Source organism: Phanerochaete carnosa, assembly GCF_000300595.1.
Source record: "Phanerochaete carnosa HHB-10118-sp unplaced genomic scaffold PHACAscaffold_1, whole genome shotgun sequence".
NCBI classification, from domain to species: Eukaryota; Fungi; Basidiomycota; class Agaricomycetes; order Polyporales; family Phanerochaetaceae; genus Phanerochaete; species Phanerochaete carnosa.
In genome coordinates, this window is record NW_006767628.1 from 563,864 (window position 1) to 588,140 (window position 24,277).

A 24,277-nucleotide genomic window follows, 5' to 3' on the forward strand; every position below is an offset into this window, starting at 1 on the left:
TCTCGATTGTAGGGGGGGGGTAATGTCGTGGGCGTAGCCCCGGCCTCCTATTTTATTCCCATTTTCTCCAATTTATTCCGCGATTATACGATCCTCCAAACGTCGTCGGCGCATAGGCGCCAGTTTACAAGCCATAACCGCGCGCTAAAACACCTCGAGAACGCATCACCGATGGACACGCATCAGCGCATCAGATGCACCTGCATCGCCGCCGCCTCGTCGCCGCATCATGCTTCCTCGGTAACAACCGCACTCCAATCTCCATCGGAGATCCGATCCCCGTCGGCCCGACAACGTCATAAGCCATGACACACTGGCCCCATCTATCTTCGAATCCGATCGGCAACGGACTTCCTATTCCCGTCGGCCCGACAACGTCATATGGTATGACACACCGGCCCTCGTTTCCCCGCCTAAGTCCCCTAAACACTAGCAGTCGCCGTAACACCAGTCGCTTATGTAAAGCCTGGTCCGTGCGCAACCTGACTAGTATATAAGGCTCCCCTTTGTCGCTACCTAGCCCCATTTCAACCTCTTGGTTAATTGGGCTAGGTAAGCCTTCACTTGTATTGTAGTACAGATTGCTAATACACTTGGTTAATTGGGCTAGCTGAATAAGCTAACACATCAGTCGCCAGACCTCGTCGGCGCCGCCTTCTGATTAGATCCACGCAGTATCCCTCGTGGTGTGTCGACGCAAGTCCACATCAGTACTGACGTAGACTATATTCACTCGTTTTTCTTCTACGTATTCGCGTATGAAGTGATATCGAATGTCGACGTGCTTGAGCCTTCGGTCATGAGCGGGGTTCACTGCAAGAAAGATTCCTCCTTGGTTGTCTGCTACCAGAGGTGGTGGTGCAGTAGGAAAGTAACCTAACTCTTTTTGGAGTGACGTTAGCCAGGCTAACTCAGAGCATGCCTCCGAGAGTGCCATGTATTCGGCTTCTGTTGAGGATCTTGCCACCGTCTTCTGCATTCGAGATGCCCATGTGACTGCTCCATCAGCCATTAGGAAAACAAAACCGGTTGTTGATCGCCAGTTATCCCAATTTTTGCCCCAGTCTGCATCTGAATACCCTATCAAACCGGACTGATTTGAGACAGAGTACCGGATACGATACTCAGTGGTATGACAGAGATACTGGAAGATATGCTTCGCGGCTTCCACGTGCTGTGACGTAGGGTTTTGCATGTATTGTGAGAGTTGTGTGACTCCCCAGGCGATGTCGGGTCGTGAACCAATCATCAAGTAGATGAGACTACCAATTATGGACTGATAGTGATGGCGGAGTGCGTCTGTAGCAGTATATGTTTCCGCAGCCTTCTCGAGATGTATGCCTTCGGGCAGTGGTGTGCGGCAAGGTTTTGAGTTGTGCATCTGGAACCGAGATAGGATTCCTTTGGTATACGACTGTTGTTCGATTTCCAGACACTTGTTATTTCTATCACGAGTGATCCGCATTCCAAGGAATGTACTAGCGGCTCCAAAATCTCGCATTTGGAATTTCTCTGCAAGAACTTTCTTCACTCGTTGGATCTCGGGTAAACTTGGACCCATTGGTAGAAGGTCGTCGATGTAAACTATGAGGTAAACTTCGACTTTGTTGTGATGATAAACATAAACGCCAGCATCTGAGCGCGTGCGTTTGAATCCATTCTCGAGTAGCGTAGTATGTAGCTTCTCATTCCAGGTGCACGAGGCTTGGCGTAAACCATAGATTGCCTTCTTTAATCGACACACCATTTTTTCTTGTCCTTTCTTCACGAAACCTTCTGGTTGTTCCATGTAAATCTCTTCGTCGAGCTTGCCATACAGGAAGGCCATTTTGATATCCATTGCCTCGATTTCCCAATCTTCAAGTGCGGCATGTGCGAGTAAGAAGCGTATAGCTTCATAGTGTGCGACGGGAGAGAAGGTCTCCTGAAAATCTATCCCCTCTATCTGTGTGAATCCTTTGGCCACGAGTCGTGCCTTATAACAGCCATTGGGCTTGATCACATAAACCCATTTGCATTTTACAATTCTCCGATTATTCGGTCTGTTGACCGAAATCCATGTAGAATTCTCCTCCTGAGACTTAAGTTCCTCCTTCATCGCGATCTCCCACTGTTTCGCATCTGGGCGAGACATTGCCTCGTGATACGTAGTGGGGTCAGGCTGGTGAGCATGACATATCCATTGGAATAAATTCCGACGGAGTTGATCGTCGACTTCCATTGGAGAGGCTTCACGTTGTTCACGTGCTTCTTGTTCTTCTTGTTGATCACGTTGGATGTCTCGTTCCTGTTGACGCCATGCTTCTGTGGGCAGGACGTCACCATAGCTGTTATCAGGAACACGGCGTTGGCCTGCATTCTCGCACTGTGGTCTGGCCGGATGTGGCACAGGTTGTAGTTCGAGATTCCATCATTGCCTAATATCAGGAGCAGGTGGTGCTGCCTGACGAGATGGACCGGCTTGTCCGCTCTGACGAGGACGATATTGTTCTCTCTGAGGTGGAGGTTGTCCAGGAGGTGGACCGGGAACAAATGGTATCTCCGGACGCTCGTATGGTTCCGGAGTTGGGCTTCGATATTGTTCATAACGATTGGCTGGATTGTCATCATCCTCTTGTTGCGGTTCGTCTTGCCGCGGTTGTGGTTGTGTGTTGTCTGGGGGTTTATTATCAGGTGTGAAGTCATCCGGATTGATAGGGTTCGGGTTCGGCAGATCGGGTAGAACAGGTGGAATTGGATCTTGAGATGTTCCAGGCTCACGAGGCCTTTCGTCTTGCTTGGGGAAGGAAGACTCATCGAAGGTGACATCGCGTGACACAACGATGGTCCGGGCAGTTGGATCCCAGAATCAGTAACCCTTGGTACCGATTTCATACCCGACGAAGATCATGACTTTAGCTTTTGGCTGTAGCTTATTGACCCTCGCATCCTTATGTGTGTGGACGTAGGCTTTACAGCCCCATACTCGAAAGTACGATACATCCGGAACAGTGCCGTTCCATTTAGTGATGGGCGGCTTCCATTGATGATGGCGCAGAGGTTGTCGATTGTATATGCGTACTGCTGTTTCCGATGCTAGCTTCCAGAACCCAGATGTCATGCCAGCGTGGTGTCGCATAGCTTCTGCCTTATTCTGAATGGTCTGTTACCAGCGTTCTGCTCTGCCGTTCTGTTGTGGTGTCTGCGCCACTGATAGTTGACGCTCTATTCCGCGTTCTGCTAAGAAATCGTCGAATTTGCGGCCTAAAAACTCCCCCCCACAGTCCGAACGTATGGCCTTGAGCTTGCGCTCGGCCTGTGTTTCCGCCCAAGCGACGAATTGCTTGAAGGCAGAGAAGGCATCAGACTTCCGTTTCAGATACCAGACTAAACCAAATGAGGAATAGCCGTCGAGGGTGGTAAGGGCAAACTTGTATCCATCAAGTGATAACGACGGATATTCGACAAGATCCATGTGAATTAAGTCGAGGGGATGATCCGCACGACTGTCAGACACAGGAAATGCATCGCGACGAGACTTCCTGAATTTGCATCCATCACAGGGAGTATCCCTGGTGGGAGCCGAGATTTTATCCGGGATGCCTTTGACATTGCCAGGCAGTTGAACAACTGATTTCTTCCCAGCGTGTCCGAAGCGACGGTGCCACAAGGTGTATGGATCGTCGGATTTAACCGACATTAATGTTCCTGGCTTAATCTCGCTGGTCCTAGTGAGGACTTCAGCTTCTAGCCAATATAAACCTGACGACTTTTCATATTCGCCCTCCATTAAAACTGTCCGCTTTGTTGGGTCTGACCCGCAGAGTAATTTAAACTTCTTGCCATCCATCTCAATACAGTGACCGTTATTGAGAGGCATTTTGGGCGCAAAGAACCGTTCTGCTGCTTCCGGTACGTATAATATGGTTTCTAACCGGATATGCTGAACTCGTCCATCTGCAAGACGATGTTGCAGAGCGATTTCACTGTGACCTTTGATTTCGATAGTCTGACCTTTACCGGCTATGTGTGCATGACCTGGCTTAGGGAATTCATGATACCAAATGAAGTCAGTTTTGTACGGTGTGACATGTGTTGTACAACCGCTGTCGACCATCCACTTAGACTTGAAACCCGTAGCATAAAGAGAAACAGAGATGGATTCCTCTTCGATCTTAGCTACTACAGGTACATCGACTATTCGTATGGTATTTACAGTCTGCGTGGTCGTCGCGGTATTGTCCTTCGCTTTGCTCTTTCCTTTTCCCTTCTTGCGCTTTCCGCCACCCTGCTGCTGCTGCTGCGTGTTGTTGCCGTTACCAGAACTCGAGCCAGAATTTGCCGGCTTTGTGTCCCAGTGCTGCTCCGTCGTGTGATTCTTGCGACCACACTTCTCACATTTCTTATCAAGGAGAGGTGCCTTCGAGACGCGCGCAATCTGAGTGCGGTTCGCGACGCGACGTTGTTCCTCCTCGACGATCTTGGGCTTGATGAGCGCCGCTGTGAGCAACGTAACATCAGTCTGTGTGGTGAGAATAGTACCAGCGATGGTCTGGTATGACTTGGGGAGAGCATTGATCATGAGCAGAGCAAGGAGCTGAGGTTTGACCTCTATTCCCGCCGCGTTGACCTGGTTGGACTGCTCTGTGAGCGCGTCGAGTCGAGTTGCGGGCTGAGCACGGAGCTGTCAGAAAGCTGCGCATTGAACAGCTTCTGGAAGGCAACGAATGCGCCTACCGCTCTGGGTTTCTCGTAGCCGGCCTTGATCGCGGTCCATGCGTCCAGGGCCAAGAACTTGTCATCGACGAGATGACGAAGGTTCTGCGCAACGTAGAGCTGGATAATGCCCAGCGCCTTGGTCGTTCTTTTCATCCCATGCAGCCTGAGCTGCAATTTCCGTAGCCGTGGGTGTGCCTGTCGCAGCTATTGGTCTAGCAAGACCAGGGACTGGTACGGTCGCTGTGGAGCCGTATCCCTGGATTAAGTACCAGACACCCTGGTAGCGCAGGAAGGCTCAGATCGCGTCGGACCACTTTTTATAGTTGGTGCCATCGAATTGCGGGATGGTTGATGTGGTGAGCTTGGTCGGGTCAGAAGAGGATGACATTGTTACCATGTACGAAGAGGAGGCGAGTGTATGCGTAGAGTGTTTCACGTTCCTTTGGAGTTAACCCGACTTCGTAAAAGAATTCACTGAGATCGAGCTCGTATGATTCGGCTCGTGTCACTCGAAGTGATTCCCAATCTTTTTCCAAGAATGCGAGATTGTATGACTGATTGATTGGTCTATAATATAGATCTTCCGCAATATCTTCCTGTTCTAGGTAACAGGCGTATGGCTCTGAGTATGTGTCGGAGCTTGTGGGAAAGAAGATATGGATAATGTCGTTGTCGTGGTTTGTTAACTCTGCTGATGCATTATAGCTCGGCGGTTCTTGGACGTATTTGAAGTAATATGGGGTCAACAACACTTCAACGCATTGTTCGTGTGCTGTTAATGATTCCCACTTTGTTTCTATGTCGTCTATGATATTCAGTCGCTGTCTGAATTCTGCGACGGATTCCTGTTTTGTCTCTACGGTTTCAGGTACCGTATTTGTCTCTTGAGAGGTAATGGTTGTGAACGCTTTTGAGCGAACCACTTATCCCAGCTAAGCCGATTTAGCCGAGAGGTGGATAGAGTTGGGATTGGACGAAGGGACCAGTTAAACTACGACGCTTGTTGTCGCTTAGGATAAACACACAGTAGTCAGGTTTCTGAGTAGAACTTCTTTCTGATTGTTACAATAGCGTTGTATACAAAGTATCTATTTGTTCTCGTAAAACCTAACCGCGTCAAAATATCCGTTCACGTAAACTGCGCTGAGCCCTTGTACAATCCGGGCTTTGTTCTTGCGTAGCCCTTTGAACTAGATATCCCCTATTTCTCTGCACCCTAATTCCCACTTGCGCCACTCTTCGTATTTGACGATGTTGCAGGCGTCCGCTAGGCAGCGCTTGATGCGCGTGAGCTGTTTGATGAGTCGGCGGAGATCGCGGACTCGATCGGAGTTGAGGTCGTCGAGCTCGAGAGTCTCAAAGACGTTGAGGCGTTTGAGTGTGCCGTCAAACTTTGGTGTGAAGATGCGGACGAGGTCGGCGGGAGTGTGCTTGTCGAAGTCGATGAGTATCGGCTTTGGGGCGATCAGCGTATGTGTCGCCGGTGGGATGGCAGCGAGGCCCTGCTCGAGTGTCAGCTTTGACGGACCGGCGAAGATCCATTCGCCCGCCTGTTGAATTTTGCGTGCAGCTAGACGCTGCTCGAAGTCGGCCTTGTTGGTCGCGTAGCGCTCGCGGAACTGTTCGCGACGTAGGCGCCTACCCTCGTGTGAGTTTGGTGGGAACGGGAGAGTTAGCGCTGGAGTCGGCGGGCGTAGTTCTTTGCCACGGCGTTTACCGTACGGGACGGTCTCGACAGGGTCGTTGGCATTGCCGGAGGCAGGCGCGTAGCCGGCAGAGTGCTTGTACCGTTGGAAAATGGAGTGAGGGGGACGAGCGGGCAAATCCTTTGGCACTAGAAATTACGCAGAAATGAACGCGTGAGCGCTCCGTCTGCCACTAGCACGCAACGAGACTTACTCGTAAACTGCGTGGATAAACTTTGTTTAAACTAGGTGAAGGGGACCAAGGTTTCCCGAGGGGTCTTCTTCAGCAATGAGACTAGTAAAGTGGGGGTAGAGTGGTCGTGAGGCCGGGGCTCATAACCTGTGAAGGTGCGACTGAACTCTTGCTTTATTCTGTGCTACAGGGCCAGTATATATACATGTGAGTCAGGACCTCTGATACCGCTATAAGACCTATGGTACTGTGAGCGTAAGCATGTATACTAAGCATGAGTCATCAGATGTCGTATTACTACAAGATAATAGAGAGGTCATGTGATGATATCCCCATTAGTCCGTACAGGGCAATGACGTAATCACCCAGTTCTGACACCCAGTGCGTGAATCATGCTCATGATGCACTTACCTGCTGCACGAGATTCTCATTCAGCCGGTCCTGCAGTCTCTCTGTTGCGCTATCTCCACCTTTTAAGACCAGCTCCGACTGCCCATGGTCCAGGGACTCTCCAATGTTTCCAAGAAAATCAGAGGGAATTCTGAAATCCACAGAGAAGCGAGAAAAGTGCTGCGCATCTGAGTTACTGCTTCTTCCTGTGGCGTGGTTGAGCTGGTGGAGATTGAGAATAAAGCGTTGTGTCATTATGAGAGGCTGTACATAATAGTATTTGGTCAGTGGGTGTGTTTCTCTTCATAATATATGAGAATTTTACCATTGACTGGAGAAGAATAAATGCATATGGGCCCTGCAGCTATGAAATCGAACTTTTCTGGAGTAGAGATGAATATGGCCACTCACAAAAAAATTGGAATTGTCATTATATGTTAGGTGCTGCACGATGTTTATGCCTAGGAGGGGGCTTGAGGATTATATGTTAGAGGGTACCGTTGAACTATTTCAGGTCCTTTAGCCTACAAAAAATAAACTGTGCCTGTAACAACATCTCATGAGCTACATTGTAAGGAAGTCAAAAAGAAAATGATGCTTGCCATCTCGAACCAGTACAGCAGAAATGGACGAACTGAGCCCAAGCCGTCGCATCTCTTGGAACTGCCCAAATGATTTTAGCCATGTCACCACCAGAACAACGAGATCGGCAGCAATTGCACTGCCTCTTGTAAGGAAGAGCACTGCATGCATGTAAATGACATGAATGCACTAGTATAGACATGAATATGAAAGACATACACCTGAGAACAGTTATCAGCATACAACAGAGTCCTGTTAAATCCTGTAACTCACGTTGTGGTAAGCTTTGAATAATAGTTTAACACATTGCTACAGCTTGGACCTATCAGGGGAATGTTCTGATACACATATGTGTCGTGTATCCAGTTAAGCTAACGGAAACTTAATATAGACAATTAACAGCTGCGTGATAAAAGGAATGCGGCGCACAATGTTTGTCACCAAGGGAACCACTCCAAGTATGAAAACAATGGCAGAGAAGGGATATTTCATCCTTGACCCTTGCCAGAGTGCATATACACGCAGAGCCGAGAATACTACTCACAAGATATGTCATAGAAGTTAATGGAACAATTGGCAAATGGCAAGTGTGCTCACATGAGACCAAAATAAAACCTGCCGCCCATGATAGTTCACCCAATATGAGTGACAGCTTGCACCTTATGACAAGTGCGAGAGTTTATCAGAAATTGTTCTGTGAAAGAGAGAGGGATGCGCCTAGAGAGATAGTACAGTGGGGTCAGACTGGTTAACATAGCTATCTCTCAAGTTGAGCAACATAAACAGCCTCACACGTAGTTGGTGTCACCGGGACAATCGTCAAAAGCGCATCCAAAAGCATGCACCACCTTGTGGTAAGTAGCAGCAGCGAGGCAGCTGTAAACTTCCTCCTCCACACGACAGAGATTTCTTGATCAAATGTTATGATATATTCGTAGATTTGAAAGCCTGGTAGAGGAGCAGTATGTTTGGCCGGTGTTCGTGGAGTTTAGCAATGTCACAACTTACAGCTAAGCGACGTTTGAATACAGAATTGTGTTCGACTAAATACATGCGAAAGGTGTCAGCCGCGGGGTGAAAATTTCAAGGGAGAAGAGAGAAGAGCCATACATTTGTTGAAGTTCTTGCTGGTCCAGTGTGTTGTTGTATGGCTGAGCCATGTCGCTCGTGGTTCAGAGAATGCGCAGGCAGATTGGAGCAGAGCAGTGAGCCACTCTGTGACCAATTTGTACTACAGCGTGTCCGCACTCCAGCGCAGTCTATATAAAGATCGGATCTCCGCACCAGCTCAGTTGACCGTTGCTGATAATTGAGATAGTAGAACACAAAGGAAGGGTCATGCGCTGAATAATGCATCCTATGGACTCAGATATCCTAGCTACCTTGATAGATGAATAGGCGTGAGCATCGCAGATGGGCTGTCCAAACTCCGCAGAAAGGGCAACTGGAACACCGCCTAGTTTTGAATCCACTGGAGCCGTTGCACAATACCTCAACTAACTCAATCATCTAGCTTGCGGCCGTGCTATCTCCCTCGATGTCTAGTAGATGATCACGGACAAAAGTAGGAAGGTATGCAGGCGAACTTGAATTCGGTGTCTAACTACTAAGTGGAATCATCACGAGTTGGCGCCATTTCCCCCTCTGTCCCACCAGTTTCTCATGATATTTCAACCTCATTGCCTCAGTAATGACATTAATGCTCGATTAGGCGACTTCTGTTCCCCGTACCACGCACGTCACTACTGCTTGGTTTACGAAGTACTCGTAACATGGCCGAGTTTGACCGTTGCTGTGCGCGATGAGACAGACTCGGCCAGCCATGTCCGATGCTGCGATGAGAGAGCCGCATGGAGAGCTATAATTGCGTTGTATTTGGGCCGTCGGGTAGCTCTGGCATTTTGGAACGACGATAAGAACGCAGCGAAGCGCTTCAGAGGGTATTTGCAGTCGGTTGAGTTAAGTGAAGTTATCAATAATAACCATTTTTGGACCCTTCAAACGATGGCAACAGCAACGACGCTTAAGTGAACGTGAGCTCACACATTCTTTGTGCCGCCGGTGTATCGACACTGCTCGGCGCCACTATGAAACCCACATAATGTACAATGCACCGCATGAGGCCGTCGTACCTGTTAACTTGTTCGCCTGAGTTGTATACTTAGCGCAAGTAAATACGGTGCAAATTTGTCACGCTGCGAAGGGCACTGTAACCATGGGCATCTTCATGAAGCTGTATATTCGTCAAGTTAAGAAGGACTAGTGCTGATCACGAAGACACTGCCAGTGCACATCAGACGCTATGGCAACACAAATATCTGATATTGCAGGATATAGAACTAATGTCTTTGACTGCTTAAATGTTGCATAGGTGGTTGATGCTGCAAGAGCTCACTAGGTAAGTAGCTCAGTTTGCAGATCCGAAATTCCTCGGGGAACAAACAAAGCCGCCGAGAACGACTCTGCACAAATGCAATCAAGTGCCATTAGTCAAGCAGCAATATCGATGCTGCCGCAGTTCGACACTCTAGTTCAAGTTCTTCTGCGAGATTCCATATCATTGAAGCCGTCTGAGAGCGGCTTCACGTGCAGAGAGCCGGCTCGCAGGATGGCCGTGCTCTAAGCTACGATATGGCCACTTAATCCATATACAATACAATCAGTATGTTACATAACACCCAGAAGACAGAGATTCTCACACTAAGAGGAGGAAAAGCTTTTGCGCATACGAGAGATTGAGCTCTTGCTACTGGCGGCTAACCAAGCTGCGCGGACGGGGTCTGAAAATGGGGAGAGCTGTTCTCGGAGATTACCGCGCCACAAAGTGATGAATCACGTGCTTCTTGCAGAGCGCGACCGACCGGATCCACACTCCCATGTCCAAAGGCGGCCGATGCCTCCACGGCGGTCCGAGCACCTTATTCTTGTTGCACAGCTGAGGAGATCCTTGCCCGGCACGGACACTGGCGTCTTGGCGCCCCGCTGAGGTCACGACTCACGAGGGCTGGCCGAGATTGGATGGACGCCCTTTGGGCCGTAGTCTTCTTCGATGTCAGGTCCAGTGTGACCATGTCAGACGTTCGCATCCATGCCAGCAGAGCCTATCCAGAATTCAGCAGAGATTGACGTTGCTTGGTATCCAAACATCAGCTTCGTGATGGCTAGGCCAGGCTGGTGCTTTATAAAACTCGCCCGGTTCGATCTCGCTTTTAGACTCGCCTTTCGACCCACTTCGTCCTGAGCCCCCAAGCTTAAGCTGACGATGCTGCCCACACTTTGCCGGACTTCTGCTGCCAGCGCTCGGCGTGTTAGGCCGAGTGCCGTCCGAGCTCCAACATCGTAACGCGCTTCCCCATCAACATCAATTCGCACTCAGAGCGCCCTCGCTATCGCTCAACGTCTCCGGTTGCCCCGGTAAGTCTCTCATCATATGAAATGACAGAAAAACCTCATATGTTAAAGGCTATATCCTGAGCGCGCTGCAAGAGACAGCCACTGGGCTGGCCGCTCAGCTGAATCTGTCTAGCCCTGTTTGCAATGCGTTCGGGCAAGATATTGCAAATCTGACCCCGGAAGTTACCTATGATTCCAATATGAGATGAGGGATCCCTCTACTTCCTTCAATAGCTTGTGCCTACCCACATCAGGCTGAACATCTTCGACACTGCCGATTTCCAATTCACTATCCCATCTTTGGTAATTGAACTTCCAAGAAAGCCAACATCCATATACAAAAACAGTTCTGACCTCGTCTTCAACTATGAGCCCTCTCCGTTTGCGTTCTGGATTACCCGCTGCTCCGAGCTTGACGCGCAACCTCTGTTCGACCACTCGGATCTCGTCCCTTCCTCCCACGCATATTCCGCCGGTGATCTCGGCAGACAACTCCACTGCCCTCGATAGCTTCCCGCTCCTGTTCGAGGACCAATGTCTGCAGCTCACATCTGCACTCTCACTCGGGACAAACATCTACGGCCTGGGTGAGGTCTTTGCGAGCAGCGGGTTCCGCGGAGACGTCAGCACCGACGGTTGCGTGGCAACGATCCAGACGATGTGGGCGAGACATTTTTCCGATCACGTTGACCAGAACGTATGGGCTTTCTTCTTTGTTTGCAAAAGTTACGTGGCTGATTCGTCTCTAGAGCTATGACTCACATCTCATCTACCTCGAGCACCGCTACAACGCCACGACCAAGTGTTCGCAGACGCACGGTGTCTTTCTCTTCTCGCACGCCGTCCCCCTCTCCTAGTCGAAATCATAGACTCATCGCATCCACAGCACCGCCGGATCCGACATTATTCTCCTGACTCCGCCGCCGTCCAACGTTTCACTCGTCGAGTACCGGCTAATCGGCGGCACGCTCGACCTGTACTTTTTCTCCAGGCCGAGCCCACAGAAGGTCATCGAGTAGTACGGCGTGCTGGTCGGCCTGCCGAAGTGGCAGCTGGCGTGGGGATTCGGATTCCACCTGTGCCGCTGAGGCTAGTACTTCAGCTTGAACGAGACGCGCGAGCAGGTGCAGCGCATGCGCGATGCAGACATCCCACTCGAAGGTGCGTTACGCTTTTCTCTCTCGCTCATTGTGGCGTACGAAGGCTTACGAGATGGCCAAGTAATATGGAATAACATCAATCTGTACCACGCGATGAGGGACTTTATGGTGGACCCGGTGTCATTCTCGCCCGAAGGCTTGACGCAGCATGCGGACCATCGACCACACGTCGAAAGGAAGGAGCAGGAGCCGACGTTATCCCAACTGTGCGACCCACTGAACGTGAGAGTGAAGAGGACGACGCTGGTTTGTTCGCTATCCTGCGCGGAATGGCCATTGTACCTTCCCCGGCTGCAGATTAGGTGCGTATGTTGCTCCATGCCTGTCAGGGAGGCTATATATATATATATCGGTTACGCCACGAATTTATGGCCGTCAGTAAGTGCCAACTGTTGTTCTGCTCAACGCTGGCGTTAAAATTCAAGCGGACAGACACTTCTCACATCGCGCTTCAATGCTCGTGTTTAACACCCGCTCTAATTTCGGCACCGTTGTTTACATTCCTATTCAAGTTTTACCAATCACGAATGGCACAACGCGTTCCCAGAAGTGCGGCGGTACAGAGCCTTTTGCTTATACTTATACATACAAGCTCGGGATCTCAATGAGCAAGGCGCGCTGAGTCAGAAGCCGTACCGCTGGTACAGCGTTGCGAACGCGTCGAAGAATGTAATGGCAGTGCGTACGAGATGCTGCCATATTGGGTGCATAGTGTTGTTGTCGTACACGGGTGGCGTCGCCGGCGAGATGGTGGATGCAGTACACCCCGTTTGCGAATGCATTGAAGCTTGGGTCGTCCTCCGTCCTTGCCTTCTGTTACGAGTTCCCGGACGAGCACGAGCTGTTTGCGGTCGACAGGCAGTTCCTGGTCGGCCGCGATATCTTGGTTGCACCGGTGCTGACACCGAATGTCTCCACTGTTGAAGGTAAGCTATACTCGTAGAGTCGCAGAGTACCACCAGACTCACCGCGAGCGCTCCAGGTGTCTTTCCTGGCCAGGGTCTCGTGACGTGGCGCGACTGATACGCGTGCGACACCGCCGACGCCGTGGTGAGCGTGAACACAACGCTCGCCATGCCACTTGTGCACATTCGCGACGGGCCCACGCTCCTGCCGCACACCACGCCCGGGTACACGATCACAGAGACGCTGCAGAGCTCGTACATGCTCCTCATTGTGCAGGCCGCTGACGGCTACGCGCTCGGCACGGCCTGCTTCGACGACGGCGAGAGCATCCCGCCGACGCCGCACCGCGACGCGCAGTTCCACGTCGAGACGGGTCAGGTCAGAATCGAGAGCAGCGGGACGTTTGGCGTGGGGCCGAAGCTGTTGAAAATGCAGGCTCCATCGTGGGCTACATCGTCGAAAGGAGGGCAAACGCGCAAGCATTCGCAGTCTATTCGGCGGGTATTTATATACACTCACGAGACAAATTAAGATATCTTTTCGGCTAAAAGAGGCGTGAAAAGAGCTTAACAAAATTTTCCGAAAATAGCCTTACCCTTTCAGTAGAAAAAGATGCAAGAATCTTCAACGGAAATAGTACCAAGAGAAAGGGCACCATTTTTGGAAATATCTCTTAGCAAAAAAGTCGTATATTTGTGATGCAAAGAGAAAATTTTGTGCCTATCTCGGTGAAAAATAAATGCCCTAGGTTCATCTGTGAGCAGTGTGGATATTTTCATTACTCTCTGCACCACATATATATGGCCTTTTCACTAAGAAACATTTCTAAAAATTGTGCTCCTTCTTTTGGTACTATTTCTGCTGATAGTTTCTCGCATCTTTTCCACCGAAAGGGTCGGCCTTTTCTTGGAAAATATTGTTAAGCTCTTTTCACGCCTCTTTTAGCCGAAAAGACATCTTGATTTGTCTCGTGACTACGAATGTCTCAGGTACGAACGTGGGCGCAATATAAGATAAATACAAGTAAACAATGTGCGCACGAGGCGCCAGTGAACACGAGCTCGAAATACGATCCACAAATCTAACAGAAGCTGAAAAGCGTGACCGTTCTCGGGACGGCGCTAGTGGTTGAGGGTCCGGTCCGGTCCAGTCTTTTTTAAAAATTGGGTAGGACCAGGACTCAGACTGGTCAAGGACCAGCATCTGTTTGTGCAGGACCGGACCAAGACTGGGTCCTGGTCCTGTACAGTCCTCCGTGCAGTCCTGGACCAGTCATAACCAGTCTAGGACCAAATGCGGTCTTAGACCGATTCAGACCAGCTCAGACCAGTCCTACCCTGATAAATATGACACAAATAAACAAATTTTGATTTTGAACTGCATGTACAGGTAGACTAGCAGTATACTAAGCTAATTTCTGGACAAATCAGTTTTGAGACCACACTACTCAGCCTAATGAGTCAAAGAGAAGACAGTGTGTGAGTCTCAAGAAGGCCAGAAGAGTGTACCAGATGCCTATCTCAGAAGTGCTATATACCATTCATGCATTGCCAGACTGTCTTTATGTACTGTAAGGCATCACAGAAATACTGTTGCATAGAGTCTGATATTGAGGGAGTGTTTGACATGGCTGAATATTTGATGAACTCAAAGGCAGGAGCTCAAAAAAATAGCCACAGCTGTGGTCTGTGTTGTTAAGGTTCAAGAGAGGTATTTGGCAGGTAGACAGCTACTTCACGTTATGTCATACATATGAATGAAAGACAATATTGTATATGGGCAAATATAGGTAAACAATGTGTGCACAAGGCACTGGTGAACACTGTACACTTAAAAATCAAAACAAATATTCAGCTAGTGATATGCAGGCACAGCTTGAGCTTAAAGCCCAGGATTGGGCCCATGGCAATGTTGGGCTGAGTCCTGACCCCAAGCCTGAGCCTGAGCCTGAGCCCAGCCCAAGTTGCCAAGCTTAGGATAAGTTCACACTAGCAGAGACTGTCCACTGACTCAAGCCTGGCCTTGAGCCCACTGCCAGGCCAGGCTCAGGTCAGGCTTTTTTGGGCTGGGCTTGCAAGCTTTGAGCCAAGGCTGCACATTACTATATTCAGCAAAGAAAACAATGCTCTGCTCACACGGCTGGATTCTAAATAGAGAAGAAGGGTATCATGCACCACTTTCATCATTCTCAGCATTTTTGTATAAAACCTCCATATCCTTGAGAGCCTTGTTATCTCTACACTCAGGCTCCATGTTCCCATGGTCATGGCTTTAGCTGATTATGTGCAGTAACCGCATCCAAACTTGAATAAATCATAAAAAGAGTTTTAAAAAATGTATTAATCTGTGCTTAAGCTGGCTGTGTACTTGGACAAGCCTACAAGGGCATGGTTGCAGTTCAGAAATTACTAAGATATACATGTACCAGTAGCCAAGCTGCTTTCTGGGTGCTGCATTTTTGTTACTTTATATTGGTCTGTGACTGGTCCTGACTGGTCATGACCAGTCCTAAAAGCACCCAGCGCCATCTAGGGCCAAGGACTGTGACCAAGACTGGACTGACGTAGGACTGGACCATACCCAGTCCTGATCAGTCCAGTCTCAGTCCAAGTCCCGGTCCCGACCGGTCCTTAGGACCGGACCCTCAACCACTAGACGGCGCAGCCCGCGGCGGCGACAGTCAATGGAGAGGCGGTGCAGAATTGGCAGTACCTCGCAGCATAACAGAAGCTGGTTGTAGGAGATAAAGCCCACACAACCACCTGCCTTTTGCGGAAGGGCCCGAAAGCTCGGCGCGCCCGTGGCATGTGATGTAAGCGCTGTGCTCAGTCATACATCCTGAGTAAGCCGCGTCCTCGCTCAGCCTCTAAGTGTCGCACCGCCGCTGCGTCTCGATAACCAGCACAAGTAAGACAGGAGTTTGTATAGTAAATCACAATAGCCACAAGTTGATATGAATGTAATGCATAAATAAGTCTTAAATGTATCTGAATACTGAATAAAGTCCTGGTAAAGCACATATAAATTGCCTACTGATGTAGCTAAGTTAGTACACGCTGTAAGACTGCTTTCTCTTCTGCTTCTTCTCTGGTGACGCATCAATAATGTCTGTCCGCCAGCATTTAGAGTGGTAGTAGGGCTCCGGGGGTGTAGAGGGGCGCAGAGAGACAGTAGCCGCCAAGTTTCGTGGGCCTTGTGAGCCGGAGGGACCGTTATCAATGTGAACGTCGCCAGGAGACGAAGGATCAAGGAGAAGCTGTCCAAGTCTGGATGATAGCTTGTCTACGCTGGCCTTGAGTGAACGAATGCGCTGGGCATCATCAGCGTTCCTGATTTTGCCGGTAGCAAGGTACTCGGCCAGCAAGCCAAGCTTTGGAGCGACCGTCTCAAGCTCGTGAAGTGCGCGGGACGTCCTCTGCTCGTGCACGGCTGCTCTAGAGCTTGTCATGAGTGTGGTGAAATCAAAAGGGGAACCAGATGCTTCTGTTGCCACGCTTTCACCATTTGAACTCGGGTCTTCTCCTAAAAGGCCATCCTCCGTGTCCTCATCGCTCTCTTTGCCCTCTTTGCCCTCCTTGCCCTCAGCCTCTACATCCTCTCCTTCCTCTGGTATCCCATCTTGCATAGCATCTTGTACAGCATTAGCTGCACACTGTATATAGCGAGGTGGTTCAGCAACATCGGCTTGCAGACTGCGGAGCGCCAGCGGGATGGCGCCAGCGCTCACCAACAATTCAGCCCCAAGCTTGCGAGCTTCGTCCTCCGAGCTGGGAAGTGAGACAGCAGGGACATTCATTGTGTGCCGTAAGCTATCGAGGACAAGGAGCGCAGCGCGCATGTGCTTGCAGACACCACCACGGTTCAGGAAGTCCTGGCAAGAACACAAACCAGTGTGATGCACACTGAGCTCTATGCGGTATGTTATGGGTTCTTTGTCATACGGAGTTGTAAGGGAGGAGTAGCATGCAAAAGCAAAAGTAAGGGTGGTTTCTTCAAAGGAAGGAGTGCTGATTTGCTTGTTCTGCAGAAGCAATGCCGTGCCTGCGTCGCGCGATTCGTCTGAAGTGATGTATGCCACAGGTGGCAGCAATTGCCCAGCCTTCGCTCCTTTCTTCTGCGCAAGCAAGGCGGCACCTCCTGGTAGCTGCAACAGTTGCCTCTCCCATAGTATGTTCTGCTGCTGCTCAAGCTCACGTTGTTGAAAGATAGCAGGTAGAACCTTGGTGATCGTGATGCTGGTGAATACGTCCACACGAAGGGCGCGGCCATAGTGCTGCCATCGTTTAACGTGCTTGTTCTTGAAGACGCCGTTAAACGACTCAAGGTGATTGGTTGTTGGAAGGACGCCTTCAATCGTGCAGCCAAGACGAACAGCCGCCACGCACCGCCCAAAATCAGACCAGCTTTTCCACAGTGCCTCCGTCCCCCAGTAACTCTCAAGATAGTTCAGGTGTGCCATGGCGCCATGTATCAGAGCTAGACCCTGCAGCGCCTCCGTGTTGCCATTGAGCTCTTGTTGCATCTGGATGAGTACTTCACGGTGTTCCGCAATGAGACCAACAAATACGGCATGCTCAGTAGTATGAACAAGAAGCATCTCGAGCCTCTGCAGTCGGCTCTTGAGATCCTGAGCCAGAGGTGATGTACCCTTCAGCTCACGATTACGGTGGTTTTGAAAGGACTGGCGAAGGTGGAATTTACAGATGAGGAGCCATACATCATCGAAGACATTGAGAAGCGCGTTTCATTCCATAAGGTCTGTGTCTGTGATGGCAACATGAACAGTGAAGGGCTGCCTCTTCCGCGCAGTAACCGCTGACTTCCACTGCTCCAGAAGCTCTGTGAGAATTGCCGTGTCGTATCCGGCAGAAGTCTGCTTATTCTTTGTGGGAGCGGAGAAGAGAAGAAAGGCAAGAGGTACGCCCTTCCATTCTTCATCAACTGCCATCACAATGAACAGCAGAAGCTTGCGGTTACAGATCCCAAACGTTCTGTCGAGGATGATTTGTGAACAGTGAGCATACTGCCAGGCGGCATCTAGCATCTGCGGTGTGGCAATGCACAGCTTGAGACGCTCCTCTCGTATGTGGCGAGGTGAGTAGTAAAACACTGCGTCGGCAATTGCACGGTCATACAGTGGTGAGCCATGCCGGATCCAATTGTCGATATTAATGTGGGACGGTGTTGACGTCTTGATTCCCTGCATGCGGTTGAACTGACGATAGATTGAACGGTTGTCTGATGCGCGCAAGAGCCACCGGTGCCCAGCGGAGAGCAAATCAACTCCGGCAAGGCTCTTATATCCTCGGGTGTGGAACATGGTACGGTTTCGCTCTTGGATCTCCGTGAGGTCTGCGCCTGACTTGAGCTGTTCTAGAGCAACCTCAAAGACTTCGGGATGGACAGGTTGAATGGGATACGAGGTGATGTGTGCATTCTTACACTTGTCGTTATGCTGCGGGTATCCATGAACTGACAGAATCTTGCTGCTTTCTGCTAGGTATGTGACTTCCATGTGAGCGAGGCAGTGGGTAAATGGCATTGGGTTTCGCCTTTTTTTGGCCCCAGCAGCTTTGTGGTCATAGCCACAATCACTACAAAGGTGTGTCGATGTAAATTTGAGTGAGGTGATGAAGAAATTAATGACGCACCATTGATACAGGATCCTGCGTTTTATGCGCCCTCCTTTACCTGTTGTATGTGTCCACTTAATACTCCATCGACTTCCTAACGCTTCCTTCGAGTCTTCGTCCAGGGCAAGGGACGCGAGCCAGGCAGCAGCAGCAGTCTGCTCATTCTCGGCCTCCAAGTACTCACGGCAGACTATTGGACTGTGAGGTTGCTCGGAGCTGTACAGTGCTCGGATGAGCCCTGTTTGTTCATCGTTGAGTATGAGGTGGCTCCAGTACACGCTCGACGCTTTCTCTCTTGCGGTGAGTGCGACCTTCTCCCGATTAGCTTCAGCAGCGCTGACTTCTACAAAGCGAGTCCGGATAGGATGTCGATTAGGTTTAGATGATGCTGTATTAAGCATAGATATGAGGTGCTGGCATTGGTCGAGGCAAGCAGACGGTTTTTCTCGCTGTCCGACGCAGTCAGGGGCCGTTGGGCAGCCTTGACTTGAGTATAAGCTGTTGTTACATTACGGTTTTGATTGACATAAGAGCTTTGTTTCATACAGTTACTTATGTAGTTTGTTACTATTACTATTGCGTTACAGATCACTGTCTTACTTGTGCTGGTTATCGAGACGCAGCGGCGGCGCGACACTTAGAGGCTGAGCGAGGACGCGGCTTACTCAGGATGTATGACTGAGCACAGCGCTTACATCACATGCCACGGGCGCGCCGAGCTTTCGGGCCCTTCCGCAAAAGGCAGGTGGTTGTGTGGGCTTTATCTCCCTGGTTGTAAGCGGGCTGGCGGTGGACTTGAATGCTCCGGCAACGGCAGTTGCGTGGCAGTAGCAAATTTCTCTGAAGAGACATTGATTTTGTTTGCGTTGTACTCTGAATGCCCAGTTATCATACTCGCTTGATCGCATCCTCAAGTCGGCGGCCCGATCAGTGTATTAGGTTCATAGTCGTTTCGGGAAGGACTTCGTGGCGCGGTGATGTCCGGCACTGCCCCTATCTGCCTCGCTACCGTCATCCGCACCTGCACCACGCCGTACAACCCCTTCTCGTACCAGATATCTCTCACCGGTAACGGCCAACCATGTCATTATTGAGACTGCGCCCAAGATTCCCCCGGCGTACAACGGCCGTGGTGAATGTAGAGTCAGTGAACGAGGCAGATGTCCAATCGTTCTCTTCGGTGCCCACGCCTCCGTGTGGAGGGGACCGCAGTGCGCCTGTCGAGTTAACAAGAGAAGATAGCCACGCTGGTGGGGGTTTAGCGTATCTATACATGTGCCATGTCTTACAATCGTCCCTTCTATAGGAGGCTCCAGCACCTCACCATTTCCTATCAACCGCCTCGCACCAGAGCTCCTCGCTGAAGTCTTCTACTGGTGCATCCTGCATGTCTGTGTCATACGTCTTGAAAACCGCATCCTCTTCCCCACCCCATACTCCTGGCTCACGATTCGCCACGTGTGCCGCGCCTGGCGCGAGATCGCTCTGGCGTTCCCGAAGCTCTCGACGCATATCTGGCTGACGCGCCCCGAGTGCGTCGCCGACATGCTTAGCAGGTCTGGCACCCTGCCGCTGCACATATACAGTGTAGAGCCCTGCCTGCTGGACATTGCCACCGTCGACGCCGAGAGGGAGGCGGAGCTGTTCGGGCTCGTGCTCCCGCAGTTCGCGCGCGTCGCCCACGCCAGCCTCGTGTTCGCTGCGCGGGCGGCCGACGACCGCTGGCCCGACCCGCGACATGTGCGCCGCGCGGTCTCTCGACTGGAGTCTCTGACTCTGCGCATATATTACAACTGGACGCCTCCCTTGCCGTTGTTCGCTGGCTACGAGTTTCCAGCGCTGCGGGAGCTGGAATGTGCAGGCACGAGCGCTGATGTGCTCCACCCTCTCATTGTCCCTGGGCTGTGCCGTCTACGGCTCTCCAGCTGCAATATACTGTTAGAAGAGCAGCTGCTTCCACTCCTCAGGCAGCTCGGTGCACTCGGGGAGCTGGAGTTGGAGAGGGCGGTGCGCCTCTCCGAAGAATCTCACCGGACGCTAGAGTCCGTCCTGTCGTCCTCTGACCCCCGCGACAAAATCTTGCTCCCTCGTTTGAAGAAGCTTTCCATCGTTGATATATGGGGAGATGCAGGATTCTGCCTCATGCATCGTCTCTCTTTTCCTCTTCCCGCGTACATTTCGATGCAGACACTGTGGGTGTCTAGTAACCTATCATCGTCTTGTCACGACTACGCAGACATCATCATTGCAACAATGGAAGGCATCACTTATAAGACGCTCTCGCTCTCCACGATACTTGGTACAGGGTTTGCGATCGATCTCTGGAACGACCGCCTGGCCGCTGACAGCCTCCCTCCGCAAAGGCACTCGGGCGGCACGGGACGCTTCAGCTTTTTGCTAGGTTGTCATCATAGTTTTTTCATGCAATGTCTCATCGACCGGCTTCCGCTCTCCCAAATCGAGTCTGCGCTCCTTGTCGAAAAGGCGGTCGGCTTTGCACATGGAGTATCCTGGGAGACTGTCCTTTCGTCCATGCCGGCCGTCGAGGACCTCGCGCTCCGATACGAGACGTTCGATCACCTCACGCCGAGCACCGAGCCGTACCACATCACAACTGCAGACACACGCACGCCGTGTCCGTCACTGAAGACGCTCCGGATACGCGAGTTTCACCGCAGGAGCTCGGTGATCCAGAGCCGCTCCCCCGACCTCGCTCATCTTAGCTGCCTTGCGCGCGGGTTGGCAGCGCGCCGGGACGACCCGTCTCTCGCCCTTTCTGGGCCTGTGGACGTTACCCAGCAAGTTGAGAATTTCCATGTGACGTATCCCTGCCTCCGTGGGGGCGGGCCCAACGAGGAGCGGCCGCCCAGCGGCGATGGAGTCGATGTGACCAATAATCCGCCATTGTCACCACTACCACTACCGCTACCGCCACTGCCACTGTCGCCGCCACCACCGCCGAGGATCCGCCTCAGGGTGCGCATCCTCGAGTGTACTTCGTGGATGTCCCGATTGTTTAAGCGACGCTAGCGCGCTTGCTACTTACCTTAGGTTTATCTATTCCTTCAAAGTGCTTCCAAGTTTACTTTCCTCGTCGTCCGCGGCACTCCATGAATCGTAGTGAATTTTAGTGAATCATAAGGCTTACAGTGCTATACGTCACGTCGGCCCAACGCTTATCGAAACTGCTTATACCTCAGACCTTCCATGACCATGTCTTAATGCATGCAGTCACTCAGCAGTTATGACCTACTGGATCCTAGGTTAGGTTTTAAGCCAAATTAAGATTCGCAGCGAAGTGGTGACGTCGTTGTTATCATGGGCCATTGTTGATGCTGTAGTACGGCAGATCGAGTTATAAGCCCGTGACTTGCAACTTCGGCGTTCGCCAACTTCCAGCGGTAACCACCGGTGTTCGCCGGTGGCCATTGGTGTTCGCCGGCGGTCCTTGCCATATACGGGTGCGTCACTGTGAGCGCTTGTGAACACCACCGTTCGTTGTCCACTGGAACCCATCGGAATACAGCAGCAACTGGTGAATATTGCTGTGTATCAGTGGCAAGTAGTGGGGTATGTTGGGATATACCAGTGTTCAGCATGTTATGCTGGCTGCCACTGGTATTTGGTCCGGTCGATTCACATGGCAGGTGGCAGACACCACCAAACACTGGTGACATCCACTGGCAGGCAGTGGCCACTATCCATCAGCATATGCTGTTTATTGTTAGTATGTCATTGAATAATAATTTTTGGCATTTTTCACTGGTCTTTGGGCAAAAGTGTGTGACATTGGGCCATGGTGTGTGACTTGCTTTCCAGGTTGGGCTAACTCTCATGAACAAATTGTTTTAAGACTAGTATCTGGCAGGTTTGGTCTCATGCTTTGTGCATAGATGGCTTATATTACACATATTCTCACTCAGAAAATATACATTTACCTGAGAATCACAACAACAAGGTTCATAGCTGTTGAAATATTAATGTGACTGCTGGCAGCCTGCCCCCACTGCCTGATAGCTCATTCCTGAGCTTATAGAAAGTTTATAAAAAATCTCAGGAGCCTCTAACCAGGTCTGTGTAGTTTAATATGCTTCAAAGAATTACTTGCAGCTGCTTCCACTTGGGGACACATCCGGCAATCAATTTTACACACCTTTTGCACTCAGACAGTGTACCGCGTAGAGACACTTCAGTGAGAGCTGAGTTCTGGGATAGTGCACAGTTCAGAGGAGAATAGGCATCTATACAGATGCCGGTGGCTAAGCATGTATTGAGCTTATTACAGAAAAATATTTGTATCTATATTGGTACTTGATAAGCCAGTGGCTTCAAGCAATGTTTGATGCAAATTGCTGGTGATGTGTGCCGGTAGCCGGTGGCAACCTGCGAAGCCCAGTGGGATCCGGTGTGTTTCACTGCCGCCCACTGTTACTCACTGATACCCACCAGCCAACAGCAGCAGCCACTGGAGACTAGCACTGGACTTCACTGGATACCAGTGGGTGCCAGTGAGTACACCCCATATTCAGTGGAATTTGGTGTAGTTGTCAGTCCCGGGCATATTACTGGGCAGATCCTGTAATTTACACGCTTTACTTATGTCCGCTTACCATAGCTTATATTTTAGACGCCTGTATAAGACACGAGAGCTTACATATTTTATCTACAGCCTTATCTCCGTTACTTACTATCATCAGTAAATTGCACCGGCTGGCAATTTCTTCCGCAACGCTATGTCTTCTTCCGTGTCGACGACGTTAAAACCGCCTCTGGTTTTCACGATTCTCATTTAACCCGTGCTCGTACCTTGGGATACTCTATTTCACGCACGCTCTCACCTAATACTTCATTTCAACTATCTCAGCCCTTGAAATGGCGTTCAAAGTCGGCATCTCATCAGGCAAGGAATTGTCGAAGGGAGGAAGAGGAGCTACACTATGCATTAATTTGGAGGTGGTCAGGGGATACTAGTGAGTTCAAGTATCCTGGTGGGCTGGTCCGACACGCTCACACTGCGTCGTGAAGGCACATTGAGCTGCACTGTTATGTTCCTCCAAGCCCATACTGCTGGCTCACCATCAGGTACATCTGCCGTGCCTGGCGCCAGGTTGCGCTGACATGTCCAAGGCTCTCGAGCTACATCTGTCTCACTCAGCAAGAGTATGTCCGAGACCTCCTCGACAGGCCTAGAAGCACACCTCTGTACATATATGAAGACGCGGTCATGAAGCGCACGGAGTAAGCCCGTCAGTTTGTGTTGGCATATCTGGACCGTATTATCTCGACACAACTCAGTCTCATCTGGTCCATTTTTCTTCCCGCCATGCTATCAAATGCCCCGAATCAACGCCAAGTTTCATCCTTGCACCATCTCGACTTTCACAATCACCTCTCAGCTGACTCGGTCGGCTCATTCACCCTATTCACGCGTCCGAGCCTTTTTCATCTGGAAGAGCTCACGTTGGGGTTACCGGATCTTGATGCCACGTAGCACATCTTGGTGCCCGGTCTTCGGTATCTCTACATGTCATACAGCCTCTATCCATCTGAAATCGATTGCTTTGTGTCGTTCTTCGCCGTCTCGGTGGGATGGAGGTGCTAAAGCTCTGTTATCTGTTTGCAGATTACGACTCCCTT

The 24,277-nt window shown here is 50.6% G+C and overlaps 5 protein-coding genes across 5 annotated transcripts; 3 read left to right on the top strand and 2 right to left on the bottom strand.

Annotated features, from left to right (window-relative positions):
- Positions 1–11,308: 11,308 nt before the first annotated feature.
- Positions 11,309–13,124, top strand: PHACADRAFT_189433 (glycoside hydrolase family 31 protein; the record flags this gene model as incomplete). The annotated part of the gene is made up of 6 exons (XM_007389702.1): positions 11,309–11,638; positions 11,691–11,797; positions 11,828–11,959; positions 12,044–12,347; positions 12,862–13,027; positions 13,084–13,124. 6 exons carry the CDS (start codon positions 11,309–11,311, stop codon positions 13,122–13,124), a joined length of 1,080 nt encoding a protein of 359 aa, XP_007389764.1.
- Positions 13,125–13,175: 51 nt separating this feature from the next.
- PHACADRAFT_189434 (uncharacterized protein) lies at positions 13,176–13,538 on the top strand (the record flags this gene model as incomplete). Its single annotated transcript, XM_007389703.1, has 1 exon — positions 13,176–13,538. The coding sequence occupies one exon, from the start codon at positions 13,176–13,178 to the stop codon at positions 13,536–13,538; it is 363 nt and encodes a 120-aa protein (XP_007389765.1).
- A 2,515-nt stretch (positions 13,539–16,053) lies between these two features.
- On the bottom strand, positions 16,054–17,604 carry PHACADRAFT_203530 (uncharacterized protein; the record flags this gene model as incomplete). Its single annotated transcript, XM_007389704.1, has 1 exon — positions 16,054–17,604. One exon carries the CDS (start codon positions 17,602–17,604, stop codon positions 16,054–16,056), a length of 1,551 nt encoding a protein of 516 aa, XP_007389766.1.
- A 147-nt stretch (positions 17,605–17,751) lies between these two features.
- On the bottom strand, positions 17,752–18,522 carry PHACADRAFT_189436 (uncharacterized protein; the record flags this gene model as incomplete). Its single annotated transcript, XM_007389705.1, has 1 exon — positions 17,752–18,522. One exon carries the CDS (start codon positions 18,520–18,522, stop codon positions 17,752–17,754), a length of 771 nt encoding a protein of 256 aa, XP_007389767.1.
- A 1,143-nt stretch (positions 18,523–19,665) lies between these two features.
- PHACADRAFT_179651 (uncharacterized protein) lies at positions 19,666–21,858 on the top strand. Its single transcript, XM_007389706.1, has 3 exons — positions 19,666–19,896; positions 19,947–21,616; positions 21,692–21,858. The coding sequence occupies exons 1-3, from the start codon at positions 19,722–19,724 to the stop codon at positions 21,752–21,754; spliced, it is 1,908 nt and encodes a 635-aa protein (XP_007389768.1). The 5' UTR covers positions 19,666–19,721; the 3' UTR covers positions 21,755–21,858.
- The last annotated feature ends 2,419 nt before the right edge of the window (positions 21,859–24,277 follow it).

What these genes read in the sequence shown, in the direction of transcription:
- PHACADRAFT_179651 (XM_007389706.1), top strand. Translation starts at nt 19,722, where the DNA reads ATGTCATTATTGAGACTGCGCCCAAGATTCCCCCGGCGTACAACGGCC. An exon ending in AGATAGCCACGCTGGTGGGG is followed by an intron (nt 19,897 to 19,946) that starts GTTTAGCGTATC and finishes TCCCTTCTATAG; the next exon opens with GAGGCTCCAGCACCTCACCA. An exon ending in CGCCGAGGATCCGCCTCAGG is followed by an intron (nt 21,617 to 21,691) that starts GTGCGCATCCTC and finishes TACTTACCTTAG; the next exon opens with GTTTATCTATTCCTTCAAAG.